Genomic DNA, 14,639 nt, shown 5'->3' on the forward strand with positions numbered 1-14,639 from the left:
TGTTTAAAAATGCAGTTCATTCATAAATGAGACACTGCTGTGTTTGAATGGAGATGCGCAGCGGCTGAGCTGTGACTTTGTTTCAAACTATTTTCGACGACGAAATAGAGCAAAATCAGACAATAGTGTTATAGTCAGACAATGTAAGTCACTTAATATTAACTTCTTGTTTATTGAACTGTCTTGTTTTAAATCAGTATCACATTTACAAACTCCCTTAAAAATCATTAAAAGCTGTCACTCATCTTAGCTCATCGCGATCTCACATTTATAATCAACGAAGCTCTCTACACTGCACAATGAATCTTTTATTTACAAATCTCTCACTTTGCTTATGAAAGGATTCATGAGATATGGCTGTGATACATTACTCAACGCTGCAAAAACACGTAGAAACCATACGTTTCATAGTCGCACGCAGTAGTTTTCAGTCCCCCCCCCAGCACTACCAAATCTGCTTCTGGTGCCACCATCTGTAAAACTTAGTGGCGCTGGTGCCACTGCTCTCAAATGTTAGTCTGGAGCCCTGACTGTAAATCATGCAGTTGTGTTATCCTGCAGTCTTGCGTGTATGAATTTAAAAATGTTCTTGCTTATTTTTCAGAAATTGATGAAAATTCCAGTGCTGAGGGTAATATATATTTTTTTTAATAATAGACATGTTTTTATGACTCTTGCGCACCTTTTTTTTTTTATTTTAATGGAGCCATGTGTTTGCAGGTTGGAAGGATGGTGAAGGTCAGGGAAGAGGGCGAGGTGGTTTCCGTGGGGGTTTTCGCAGTGGTTCCCGTGGTGGTTTTCGTGATGGTTGGTTTCTGTAAAAAAATTATTTGAATTGTAATTTAAGTGAGAAAATAACAGAAAGGGATGAAATGAAATGTGCATGGCTGTGTATGAATTTGGTTGCCTGAAGCAACAGTGAATTATAGTTTACTGCTAATTATACACACATTGAACCACATTACACTGTCTTTGACCAATCATGATCAAGTTGAGTTGTGTAATGAGGCAGTTTGTTTTAATATTTGTCCTTTTTTTAAGGTGGTAATGAAGAGACTGGGAGAAGAGGTGATTCATTTTAATTCTTGTCTATGTATACATGTACAATTATATATATATATATATTATTATTATTATTATTATTTTTTTTTTTTAACATAAATTGCTTTTGTTTAACTTCCAGAAATTGATGAAAATGGCACAGATGAGGGTAATGTCTTTTTCTTTCAAATAATAAACATTCTCTTATGACTCATGATGTTTCAGTGATTCATGGACCCCGTCTGTTTGTTGCAGGTTGGAAAGGAGGCGAAGGCCGAGGAAGAGGTCGCGGCGGTTTCCGGGGTGGTTTCCGTGATGGTTGGTTGTTGGAAGAAATGAATTTGAATTGTAGTTATAATGTGAGATGATGGCAGGAAGGACTGAGGCGTGAATCTAGCACAGCTATGTAGGAAGTTAATTGCTTGGGGCAACTGTGATTTATACAGTTTAGCACAGTGTTTTCCAACCTTTTTTTTCACCACGGCACAGTTTTGATAAGTAAAAAAAATCCCACGGCACACCACTAAGCACTAAAACAATACAATTGCACAAACATGCATTGCTTCAAATGGTATATTAAAACTGGAAATTATATTAAAAGTACTCTCATTTAAGATGAAACTTGAGCTTAAGTCAGGTATGAACACAGTAAGGTCATACACGTAGTTATACAATGATGTTTGCATCCCTGTTGGTTGCATATTTGTAAAATCAGGCGTAACGGATGACCTATAGCACTGATTTAAAAATAATGAAATATAGAGAGCGGTTTCCGCCTGACAGCGATGATATGACTTTCTTATTTCTAGCATTTGTTTTTTTTAATGTTTTGTCATTTGATAGTTTTCCACTGCACACCTGACACCCTGTCACGGCACAGTGGTTGGGAAACACTGATTTAGGTTATATACAGTACATGTTTGACCACAGCTGCCTTTGACCAATCACAACTAGGGCTGGGCGGTATGACGGTATATATATCGTTACCGTGGACGAAAGCGTCTATCTTTAGAGAATTTGCTATATCGTGTATTCTGCGGTATGTAAATATATCTGCGTAACACAGTAATGCTTAACTGTTATACACCTTTGAGTGATAAGGAAACATGCATGAATGAGAAAATAAAGAGTGGGACGCACTTGATATAGTTAAGTGCAATAACCAGTGAGAAAGAACTCAATGCGGTGCTCGTGCTGACTGACACACAGCTGCGCGCTGAAAGCACCTCTCAGACCTCTCATCTTTGCCATGAAATATCCTGTGAAGCTGATGTGGCAATAAACTTAAATTAAACTGTAAATCAGACGGCATGCAATTGCGTATTTGGGATGTACATGATGCTTAATAAAGTTATTAAGAGCAATAAGCAGTGAAACCGAACTCAACGCAATGCTCGTGCTGACTGACACATAGCCGAAGCGCGCACTGAAAGCCCCTCTCAGACAGCATGCGATGCTAAAACAGATCTTTCGTGTTTTATTGTGCTTGAATGGTCAAATATGCACACAATTATATCATAATGCCCATTGTGTGGAGTATTCCCATAAACACAATCGGTTATGTGTTAAATAAATGTAAAACAGTTGGGTGAAAACCAGATGCGTTTCTGTATATTGGATCCTTGCAGTTGGTCTTAAAGGGACAGCAGCCTTATTTACCTGCTGCTGTCTGTCATTATTAATGTTAATCTCTCATTGCACTTGACTGAATCACTTTTGGATCTTTAATAAGAATCAGTTCATGTTTGATACAGTGAAGACTATGCAGTGTTTTATTTCTACACTTTATTCAATTTCATTTTTATTTGTTCTATTGTGTTTGTAATTTGCTGTATTTTCTTATATTATAACAAAAATAAAATAAAAATGGCTATATCGAGATGTATATTATCATGAAATAAGATTTTGGTCATATCACCCAACCCTAATCACAACTGAATCATGTTTCATTTTAATATTTGTGTCCTGCTTTTAAGGTGGTGGTGATGAAGAGACAGGAAAAAGAGGCTTTGGAAGAGGAGGTGATATTTTCATATTCATGTGTTTTAAGTAGTACATGAGTGATTTATGTTATGGGTTCAATTGAATTCTCTTCAATGACACCGTGTAGGTTTCAGAGGCCGGAATGAGGAAGTGTTTTCCAAGGGTAATGTACTGCTTTTATAGTAACTAAGTAATAAGCTGCATTTTTAATTTGCTTAGTTTTCTTGCTCTTTCCCTGATTGTCCAGTCTCAACAGCAGACAAGGAAAATCAAGAAGCAAGTGAAAATACAGGTGGGTCATATTTTCCTTCAATGCAAGTCATTGCTTTAGCCAGAGCACGTGTTATAGTTGACTTCCTTTATATACAAAATAAACGAACACTGTGTTTCTGTTTCTTGTAGGACCCAAGGTTGTCTATGTGCCGCCTCCCCCTCCAGAAGAGGAGAGTTCCATATTTTCCCATTATGCCACAGGCATTAATTTTGACAAATATGATGACATCCTTGTGGATGTGAGTGGCAGCAATCCTCCAAAGGCTATTATGGTAAGTTGTTAGTGCATATATTTTGTAATCCATTTTAACATTGGCTATATAAAATTGTAGGATCAGAGTTATTTGGATGTGCTACATCCATAATTTTTGCTTTATTTGACACATGGCATCAGTTGGTGAAAATGGGGTGGGGTGGGGGTCTGGTGGCTTGCTCCCTCCATTTGCACATTTTAAAGTAAAATGCATCTGATGCAATCCTGGTACAATGAGAGTTGAAAATTTAGATCTCCAACACATTTTCAGTGTCCAAATTGAACAGATGAGAAAGTATTTGCAATAACTTGGACTAATAGATCTGTGTTTTGACAAATTTCACAATTCGATTTGATTATCCTTCACAAGCTTGCGATTTGATTTCATTTTGATTCAATATCGATTATTTTGGATATATATATCAGGTACAGGACATGGCAAATTTTCTCAAGGAAAAAAAAATCTCAACTAATGCTGTAAAATATACCAGAAATATACCAAAATATAAATATATAGAGTCAGTAATATGGAAGGTTGAAATTTGCTGATTTGTATACAAACACTTAAAATATACTCAAAGTTTTTGTAATATTAAAGTTATAATACTAACTTAAACTTTAAATTGCATAACTATATTTCTACTCCAATTGTTTTTTTTATTTATTTATTTTTTTAATATAAACATTTAAATGGTGGCTGTCACAAAAGCTTATTCAAACATAAATTAAATATTGAAGAACAGTTAAAAAGTTATATGGTGCATATTTGGCAAAATGCTCCTCTCTAGAGTTAATTTTTCTAGCTGACTAATGAGTTTATGGTCACCGAATATGTTTATTGTGGTAAATGTGATATTACGTGACATTGTTTACAAGCTATTGTCTTTGCAATAATTATTTTAAAAAAAATATATACTGGTACTACTCTAATCCGCTAAATGTTGCTTTGCTGAGTGAATCCATGAGGAATCCTGTGCATGCAAACTCGTGGTTATAAATAAATGCATTGGCTGGCGATGTGGAGCGTGAAAACAAATTTGATTGTATTTGATGACAGAATGGCTTCGTCTGCCTGTAGGTGCTGCAAAGTTTTGAATTTAATCAAAATGAATGTGTGTGCAAACTGTCAGGTGAAACGGAGTTATCATAATAGCACCCCCACAATGGGGAAATCGCATGAAATCAAAACGCTAAACCTAGGGATGGGTACTGAAACCTGGTATTAAATGGGAACCGGGGCTAAATTATGAAAGACCGGTGTATTGATAAGCTCTGACGTTAACTGTTCTGCTGTCGGTACTGGAGAAATTAAGAAAAAACACATACTTTTGTTATTGCTATATAGACATTATCTTGCAAATTCTATCTCACCAGAGTCGCCAGCTGTTTTTATATACAATAATATTCAGACATTTGTCTGATGCATTTTTGCTATTCGCAGTTCAGAAGCGAGATCGCACTCATGCGGAGGAGCTACAGCATGCACAACATGAAAGCCCTGTTTAATTATGATAGGAGAGAACTAAACATTAAAACGTCTGCTTAGACTTTTGGCCTGTGGCTGTGATATTAAGCTAATTTAATTTTTTATTTCAATTTTGGCTTCTAAGGATTATAAAAAAAGAAGATAAGAGGTAAAACTATTAAAAACTAGCCGCGTTTCATCTAGCGCAAATTCCTTCCCTTAACAGCGTTGCACATTCGTTCCTCCCTAAAACCCAAATTTAACGTCAGAAACAGCACAATCGGTGATTGTTGTAAAATGACGTCTTTACTGTTGCTAAATTGTGGGACATGTTTGATGATGAAATGTTGAAAGCACAATAATCCGCGCAAGAGATGCTGTTCCCCGGGCTGAAATGTGTGCGCGCACTTATATACGGACCGCAACTAGACAAGCAAATTACACTTTGGGCTTCAGGTGCACGACCAAGCGATCAAATACACACAAAAATGTGTCAAAATAGCCAGCTTGGAGAGTGTTCACAGATTGTTTTAAGTGGATGTGAACAGTTGGGAGAAAATCCGATGTGTGTCAATGTATATTGTCTTAAAGTGACAGCAGTGAATGGCGCTTGGGCCATCAATGTTAATCAAACAACAAAATGCAAAGAGAAAATCACTCACAGCTCTGAATCTGAATAACGTTAGCTTTAATAAGCATTAATCTATCAATTCATACAGTGAAAACTTTGCAGTGTTCATTTACATTTGATTACTTTATTAGATTTCTTTTGTAGGCTATATAATTTAACTGAACAGTAATGTTAGTAGACCTTCATGGAAAAGTTAAAGCACCGTTTATTTAATTTGTATCTTTTTATTGTAGCCTATTTGTCAGGTTTTTTTCTTTGTTCATGTTCTTACTGTTATCTTATGTATATAAAACACTAAAAATGCCTGCACACTGCTGCATTTACAAAATTGATGTTTTGTTCAATTCATTAAATATTTATTTTACGTTTCAGAATATAATGCAATGTTAATTCAGCTCTTAATTTGTTTCATATATATATATATATATATATATATACACATATACAGTATCTCACAGAAGTGAGTACACCCCTCACATTTTTGTAAATATTTTATTATATCTTTTCATGTGACAACACTGAAGAAATGACACTTTGCTACAATGTAAAGTAGTGAGTGTACAGCTCGTATAACAGTGTAAATTTGCTGTCGTCTCAAAATAACTCGACACACAGTCATTAATGTCTAAACCACTGGCCACAAAATAAGGGGGTCTGAATACTTTCCGTACCCACTGTATATGCATAAAAGTACGATAAGAATACCGTTAAAGTACCAGTTTGAAAAGCAGTATCGGTAAGAGTAGTGATACCGTTAAAACCTTAACGATACCCATCCCTAGCTAAGCCATCGCTATTGACCAGTCACCTGTGGAAAGACAGCTGTCCGTCACTGCATTCACGACTGCAGGCAGGTGCAGATTGAGTCATAAGCTTCAAGTTTCATTGAGCAAGACTGGTTTAAGGAAGTCATACAGCATGTCAGTGTGCTTGTTTTTCTCAAGGACATGTGAAGCAATATAAACGCGGTAATCATACTCAAGTGTGTATACGTTCTGTACTATAAGTTAGGCAGTCTACTTAGGATTTTTTTATTGCTCCTGTCAACTTAAATGCCTTTATTCTGTAGATGTTAAATGCACGTTAAACTCACAGAACATGCAGAGATGGATTTTGCAGAATTTGCTGTGAACTTATTCGTGGAAAACACCAGATCACAAGCTGATTATGTGAGTGAAGTATGAGCTTCACTTTGATGCATGCAGCACAACACTCTCTAACCATCAGTTGTATTTCGTTTGACACAATGTTAAAGATATATGAAGTGTGTAAATTTTGGTGCACTAGCCCTTATTTGGGCATCTCTGGTTTTGTATATGTATATACATTCATTATAAATGAATGGGGTACTTTAAAAATGTCAGACCATGTAAATTTTGAGTTTCAACGTTCTTAAATTCTTATGAACAATATTGATGATAAATATAACAAATAAAAACCAGTGTTGGTGTTTTTTTTATTTTTTATATATATAAATAACGAACTGGTTGTAACACTGAAGCTTTCAATTTACTGCAAAGGCATCCCAGTTTAAAGTGTCATAACCTGGAACACCACTAGATGATGCCTGTGTGTTTATGAATCCTCTGAAAACTCAGCTCAGATTTTACAAGACATTGAGAGAAAAAATAAGTTTGTTTATTGTGCCTACACACAGGCTCATATTTCCATGAGCTGTTTTTGTGTACATAGTACGTTCAAAAGCTATGAAAATAGGCCAAAATAGCTAAATAAAAAATAACAATACTACAAAATAAAATTAAGTCCCTCATGCTTGCGCTCTCTCTTACAGACTTTTGATGAAGCAGGACTTTGTGATTCACTGAGAAAGAATGTAACGAAGTCTGGATATGTGAAGCCTACTCCGGTCCAGAAACATGGAATCCCCATTATTTCTGCTGGACGAGATCTGATGGCTTGTGCCCAGACAGGATCAGGAAAAACTGTAAGAGCAACCCTCTGTGACATGCTATTTTCATTAAATGGCAACACTTTTTTGTGATTCTGATGTGGTTTATCAGTGGTGTAATTACTCGTGTAATCATCTGCTCACTCAGGCGGCCTTCCTGCTGCCCATCCTACAGCGGCTGATGGCTGATGGAGTGGCAGCCAGCAAGTTCAGCGAGGTGCAGGAGCCCGAGGCCATAATCGTGGCCCCCACCAGAGAGCTCATCAATCAGATCTATCTGGAGGCCAGGAAGTTTGCATATGGGTACACATTTTTGACTTTTCAGTGATTTTATACAAGAGTAGTGTTTTTTTATTTTATAGTTTTCTTGGCTAAAACCAAAAATTCTGGAAACACTGACCTAAAAAGCAAGTAATTTTTATTTTAGACTTATTGGAATAATTACTTTATTTATTTATTTTTTACTGTATATATGAAAACAGACTAATTTAAGCACAATCTTACTCCACAAAAGAAATGCGGCCATCAACAAACTTTTCACATACAAGTTTGTTTCTCATGCATTGCACTACACAGTCTCATAGCCTTTGCCAAAATGGCAGGTAAATGCTTCTGGCCATGGAGACGTGAATCCCACTTATAATATCTAGAAAAATAAATACTAACTAAATCTGCAATTGCCTTTTGAATTTTTCTACAGTATAGTAGTACAGTACAGTAGGGCTGGGTATTGATACAGCGCTTCCCACAGGATTTTGTGAGACTGTGGTGGGTGGACAAAAATTTTGTACATTTTAAAGTTAAATTCTTTTATCTGGTGCGCTTTGAGAGTTCAAAATTAAGAGCTTGAACCCATGTTCTTAACTAAGAAAATTAAGAAAAAAGTTGGTGAATTAACTTAAACTTTAAAGGGGACTCAACCCTCTTTTTAGCTGTGATATAGTGTCTGTCTAAATTACATTCACTGGTGTTTTAGGAAGCAAATAAATTAGAATATAATACAAATGTTATATTATTCCTATGACAGGTATATTGCCATATATTGTAAAACAATTGCACTCTAAAATAAATGAAAATGAATATTTCATAGGTATATTATTTTGCTTTACACTAGAGTAGGGAAATTATAGCACTTTGGCCCTAATTTCTACACTTGCAAGAGATACTTTGAATTTGGACTGCATTACCCATTTCAACCACTAGCTGTTAATATTACATACTGCACCTTTAAGCTTTTGTTTTGACGGAAAACTCCAGCTTCAGTGAAAACAGGTTTACGAATCCGTTTCATTATAAATCTAGTGAAATACTGTAATCATCTTCCCACACTGGCAGGCCGCCACAGTCTACTTAATGAATGGGAAACACTGGATACAGATTTTATGAGTCACCTTCATCCTTATTTATATAGAGCTTTATACAATACATGATTCAGATTCACAACTCTTTATTAGCTTTGAGTCCACACTATGAACTCGTATGAGTTCACTCATTCATTCTGTATTGCTGGTAGCTTGAAGTTTAAAAATTATCCTGAAACAATTGGTTTTGTATCTTGTGTAGGACCTGTGTGCGTCCTGTGGTGGTTTATGGTGGTATAAATACTGGATACACTATTCGAGAGGTGTTAAAGGGCTGCAATATTTTGTGTGGGACCCCGGGAAGATTGCTTGACATCATTGGTCGTGGAAAGGTCATTTTATTTTATTTTTCCCCCCTAATGTATTTAATAAGTTTTTAATAAATGATAGAATATATAATGTGGCTGATATGTTTGATTACGTCTTTAATTGATTTTTCCGTACATTTCTGCCATATGTACATAAACTGACAGTCACCACTGATAAGCTACTACTAGATATTTTTCCCCCCTAATGTATTTAATAAGTTTTTAATAAATGACAGAATATATAATGTGGCTGATATGTTTGATTACGTCTTTAATTGATTTTTCCGTACATTTCTGCCATATGTACATAAAACTACTACTACTACTACTACTACTACTACTACTACTACTACTACTACTACTACTACTACTACTACTAATAATAATAATAATTACTATTTATTTTCTTTTCTGTTTACTTTTCTCTGTCAGGTTGGCCTGAGTAAGCTTCGGTATTTGGTTCTGGATGAAGCAGACCGAATGCTGGACATGGGCTTTGAGCCGGATATGAGAAAGCTGGTGGGATCTCCAGGAATGCCTTCTAAAGAGGATCGACAAACCCTCATGTTCAGTGCCACCTACCCTGAAGATATTCAAAGGTCTGACTCTGACACGCTTTAAAGGGCAGCTCGCATTGCGCTGACAGATGCCGACAAACATCAACAGACGCATTAGTTAGGTTTTGTCTGTGTTACTCTTGTCTGTGTCTGTTGCTTTTGGTCAGCGCTTGTTGTCACTGAACATGTTGAATTGGCTTTTGTCGGCTCTTGGAATGTGTGAAAAAGTGATGTACTGTACGCCGTTGGTCTGTGTCTGTCAGTGCGGTGTGAATTGCCCTTGAAGAATTATTTTTCCAGAAACTGTTCCAAACCTGTTTGTCTGTCTTCCAACACAAAAGAGGTTAAATATTCAAGCTTCTTTTTGCAATTAGCCTATGTAAAAGGTTACAAAGTTTCAAATATAAAAAAAAAAACACCAGAATAGGAACGTGCAAACCGGTTCTGAGGGCTCAATAAAAATGGCCTGAAGACAGTGTGCTGCTTTTGTGTTTCGTTGAACTATCTAGCTACAAGAATGAGTCTAATGTAAACACCCCCTTAAAAACTTGTCTTTAAGACAGATCAGTCAACTAGTCATCCACACAACTCAATGACCAGATTTTGAAAATGTGTGTTTTGCACATCTATTCAGTGATATCAGGAGTGATATATGCATCATGTGTTGTATGATAGGATGGCAGCAGATTTTTTGAAAGTGGACTACATTTTCCTTGCTGTTGGTGTGGTTGGTGGAGCATGCAGTGATGTGGAGCAAACTATCATTCAGGTGGACCAATACTCCAAGAGAGACCAGCTGCTTGAACTGCTCAGATCTACAGGTGCATTCACATGCATACACATTTAATTATTTTGCATTGAGGGCTTGTTGAATTTCCATATGCAATTCACTTACTGAAGCATAAACATGTAGATTTTAAGTCAAAAGCCATTTGATAACCTTTTGAGGAACTGATGGATTAAGTAATCAAATTGAAGTTCACAGAAACTCTTAAGAATGTTCACACACTTGTAACATTTTATCAAATGTAGCAGTTTTTTCAAAATTTTTCCACAATAATGGGTATCTTCGTAGGGTTGGGAATCAACTTTAAAAATATAAATGTATTAATTGCACCGGTTTCTGTGTGTTTGTGTGTGTTTTATGAATCGCATGATTATGCACTCCGCATCCTATATTGTTTTTGAATTGCTTTAGGCTACTACTGTACTGTATGCAGCACATACAGTTTGGTACTGATTTTCCAGTAGTTTGTGTGCAGTAACCGATTATGCGATTCATGTTTATTCAGTTATTTATTTTAAAATTGTTTCACAAATATTTCAGATACATTATAAAATGAAAATGGGTTGCTAACCGCTTTATGCTGACATCAGCATTGATGTTCATATCCTAAGCAAATTGGTCAATTTTATGACACTATGTTTGCAATTACAGGGAATGAACGCACAATGGTCTTTGTTGAAACCAAAAGAAGTGCTGATTTCATAGCAACATTTCTCTGTCAGGAGAAGATCTCTACTACAAGCATCCATGGGTACTTTTTTTTTTTTTTCCTCCCTTCTTTCCTGTCCCTTTCTCTCTTTATTTCTCTCTCCAATAACCTGTTCTTGCTGATATACTGTTGAAGAAAACAAAGCAGTCTCAGTAGCATTGCAACTTCTAGTATCGAGTTCGATACTTTTTAGGCACCAACTGAATTGCCTAGATACCATTGAGTATTGAAAAATGTCGTCACTCTGTACCAAATTTTGATCCCTAAAGGGTTAATCTCAAAGTCAGTGAGCCAGTAAGTATACTGCCTGTTTTATGAGCCTAAATCGGTGATTGGCTCTGGCGAGGCATCGAAGGAAAACGCGTTTTTCGTGACCATTCATGCATATTGTAGCATCATGCTACATAAGACAATTTGACATTTTTTACTATCAGGGCTTGAAGTTCTCCAGCACCGTGCTGGATCTCCGGCGTGCAGAGTTTGGCTGCGGAAAAAAATAATCCTACATTAAAAAAAAACTTGTTGATATCACTTTCGAGTCCATGAGTTCGCCTACCAATAGTATGACAGGAGTACAGCTTTCACTCTCAACCAAACTAACATTACTAGCCATTCAGAATTTTTGACACTAAAACACACTAGTGTAAATGTAGCCTAGGGACATTAGTCCTGGGGACATCATCAGTGAAGAGAGGGCTTGTCTGTCTCCTGAAAAAGCGGACATGCAAATGTTTTTTTTTTTAAGAACTCCTGGGTGATTTAAAGATCTTAAGTATGCAGCAGTGAGCCTCACATACTGACTTAAAATGTTCATTTTGCACTGAAAGCTATTTGAACTTTTATTAACTATTTGCACTGAATTATTGTATTGGTTAAATTTTGTTCCTTTATGCAGTGGCACAGGAGATGAGTCTTTGAGTCTGTAAAAACCTCAACAAACAAAAAATGTAGTTTTATGAGGTAATGTACGGAAGAGGATTAGGGCCAAGCAATAATACAAAATTAAAACCATCTCGAGATTAAATTCATAATGTGAGATTAAACATAAAATTTCGAGAAAAATGTCAAAATAAAATGTTGAGAAACTCATTAAATTTCGAGAATAAAGTCAACACGACTTTATTTGCAAAATTTAATGAGATTCTCAACATTTTCGTTAAATTTCGAAAAAAAAGTTGAAAAAATGCTGGGAATAAACACTTGTCATCTCGTTGGAGAGTGTTAATCAGCGTCTGCAGTTGTGTAGAGGTCGTAGAGAGCAATGCTCGTGGATGAAGCGTGTGCGGTCGACTGGAGTTCGAATCCGCCTTTTGCAGATCTCGCTCTTCTTTTTTTCATCACATCACATCGGAAAAGTGGAAATCAATTGCCTAACGAATGTTTAATAATGTATTGGTTGGGTAGGGTTAGTAGACTATAGGGAGGGCTTTGTACCAATAAGGCAGCATCTATTTAATTTTAATTAAAATTATTTACACTGTTATTGTATACTATTAATGTACAACAATATTGAAGTGCAAATATTATCTGTCACTAAGTATAAATAGCATCTAATTACCATCTACTAGACTTGTGCCGGTATTCGGTAATGCGATATATCACGGTAATGAATATGCACGATATTGTTATTGTGGGCACTTCTAAATACCGTGAATAATTATATATTACAAATTATTCAGAATTTTGAATGCATTTTAAGAATGCTTTTCCCATCAAAGTGTTTTGATTCTTTATTGTTCGGTCAGACTTTACATTAAGGCTTCATTAGTTAACATTAGTTAATTCATTAGTTAACATAAACTGCCAATGAAAAACCTACTATCTACACTTATTGCAAAGATCTGCTACTTTTACATGGGATAAATAGAATCGCTATTTTCACTTAGTGTAAATAGCACATCGCTAAAATTATTAGCTTATTCTCAAAATTTAATTTAGACTTTCTCAATTTAACCAGTTTATTCTCAACATTTTATTTTGACTTTTTTTCTCAAAATGTAACAAGTTTAATCTCGCATTATAATTAGGGCTGGGTATCGTTAAAAAAAATTCTATATCGATACCGATACCTTGACTTCGATACCGGTTCCTGAACAATACTTTTTCCGATACCAATTTTATGAAATCCATTTTAACAAGATTTCATTACACATTACCTCATAAAACAAATTTTTTTTTGTTTGTTGAGGTTTTTACAGACTCAAAGACTCATCTCCTGAACCACTGCACAAAAGAACGAAATTTAACCAACACAATAAATCAGTGCAAATGGTTTTAATAGTTCAAATAGCTTTCAGTGCAAAATGAACATTAGGTCAGTATGTGAGGCTCACTGCTGCATACATTAAGATCTTTAAATCACCCAGGAGTTCTTCAAAAAAAAAAAAAACATTACCATGTCCGCTTTTTCAGGAGACAGACAAGCCCTCTCTTCACTGATGATGTCCCAAGGACTAATGTCCATAGGCTACATTTACACTAGTGTGCTTTTGTTTTAAAACGCATAGCTTAGACGGAATCATCATTTCTATTCACTTTCCACTGATTTACGCGATCTGATGCTGCTTCCAGCGCTGCCTGCGTTGTCTCTTCCGTGAAATGTCAATCATATTACACGTTCATATCCCGCCCTGTAGCATGCATTACATTTCCAGAAAAACATTTATAGGGATGAAACATGAAGCTAAGAAACACGTGATTATGACAGTATATGATTTGTATGTGATTTTCATGAGATTGTGCCAATTTTTATAACAATACAGTGTGTTTACATGAGAAATGCTAAGCAGGTGTAGCAATTAGCATGATATAAAAGGCTACAAATAACATTTCTGTAACATTATATGACCAAAACCCTCATTAGATCACAATCGGAGGTTATTACAAACACTCTGGTGGTTTAAAGTGAGTTTTGAGTAAAAGCATTGTATAAATGTTATAAATTGTCTTAAAGGGGTCATATGATGCTATTTCAATTTTTCCTTTCTCTTTGGAGTGTTACAAGCTCTTGGTGCATAAAGAAGATCTGTAAAGTTGCAAAGACTAAAGTCTCAAATCCAAAGAGATATTCTTTATAAAAGTTAAGAGTCAGCCACACCTACCTAAAACGCCTCGTTCTAACACGCCCCCACATACCTACGTCACAATCTGGAAAGATTTTCATAACGCCGCCCAAATGTTCACGCAAAGAAAGAAGGCGTAACTTTTATTCTCGCTGTAGTATTGTTGCCCATGTTGTGGAGTCGCTGTGTGTTTTGTTGTGAAAGCGAAACTACTTTGTTTGGCCTTCCAAAAGAGGACTATATCTGCTTTGTCATGCCTGGAGCTGATCCGTGCTAGTCGCTGAGGAAATACATCAACTT

At 35.9% G+C, this 14,639-nt stretch overlaps 1 protein-coding gene across 1 annotated transcript in view; it reads left to right on the forward strand.

Annotated features, from left to right (window-relative positions):
• Nucleotides 1-14,639, forward strand: part of LOC107740783 (probable ATP-dependent RNA helicase DDX4) — a 48,634-nt gene that overhangs the window by 31,540 nt on the left and 2,455 nt on the right. The window contains exons 7-21 of the mRNA XM_016553284.1: nucleotides 605-631; nucleotides 721-807; nucleotides 1,042-1,068; nucleotides 1,184-1,210; nucleotides 1,297-1,359; nucleotides 3,018-3,062; nucleotides 3,152-3,187; nucleotides 3,272-3,316; nucleotides 3,427-3,569; nucleotides 7,439-7,591; nucleotides 7,704-7,858; nucleotides 9,119-9,248; nucleotides 9,657-9,823; nucleotides 10,457-10,602; nucleotides 11,220-11,319. Coding sequence (XP_016408770.1) covers nucleotides 605-631; nucleotides 721-807; nucleotides 1,042-1,068; nucleotides 1,184-1,210; nucleotides 1,297-1,359; nucleotides 3,018-3,062; nucleotides 3,152-3,187; nucleotides 3,272-3,316; nucleotides 3,427-3,569; nucleotides 7,439-7,591; nucleotides 7,704-7,858; nucleotides 9,119-9,248; nucleotides 9,657-9,823; nucleotides 10,457-10,602; nucleotides 11,220-11,319 — 1,351 coding nt within the window. The remainder of the gene's footprint in view (nucleotides 1-604; nucleotides 632-720; nucleotides 808-1,041; nucleotides 1,069-1,183; nucleotides 1,211-1,296; nucleotides 1,360-3,017; nucleotides 3,063-3,151; nucleotides 3,188-3,271; nucleotides 3,317-3,426; nucleotides 3,570-7,438; nucleotides 7,592-7,703; nucleotides 7,859-9,118; nucleotides 9,249-9,656; nucleotides 9,824-10,456; nucleotides 10,603-11,219; nucleotides 11,320-14,639) is intronic.

This window comes from Sinocyclocheilus rhinocerous, unplaced genomic scaffold, assembly GCF_001515625.1.
Source record: "Sinocyclocheilus rhinocerous isolate Xijiao unplaced genomic scaffold, SAMN03320098_v1.1 scaffold1097, whole genome shotgun sequence".
Lineage (NCBI taxonomy): Eukaryota > Metazoa > Chordata > Actinopteri > Cypriniformes > Cyprinidae > Sinocyclocheilus > Sinocyclocheilus rhinocerous.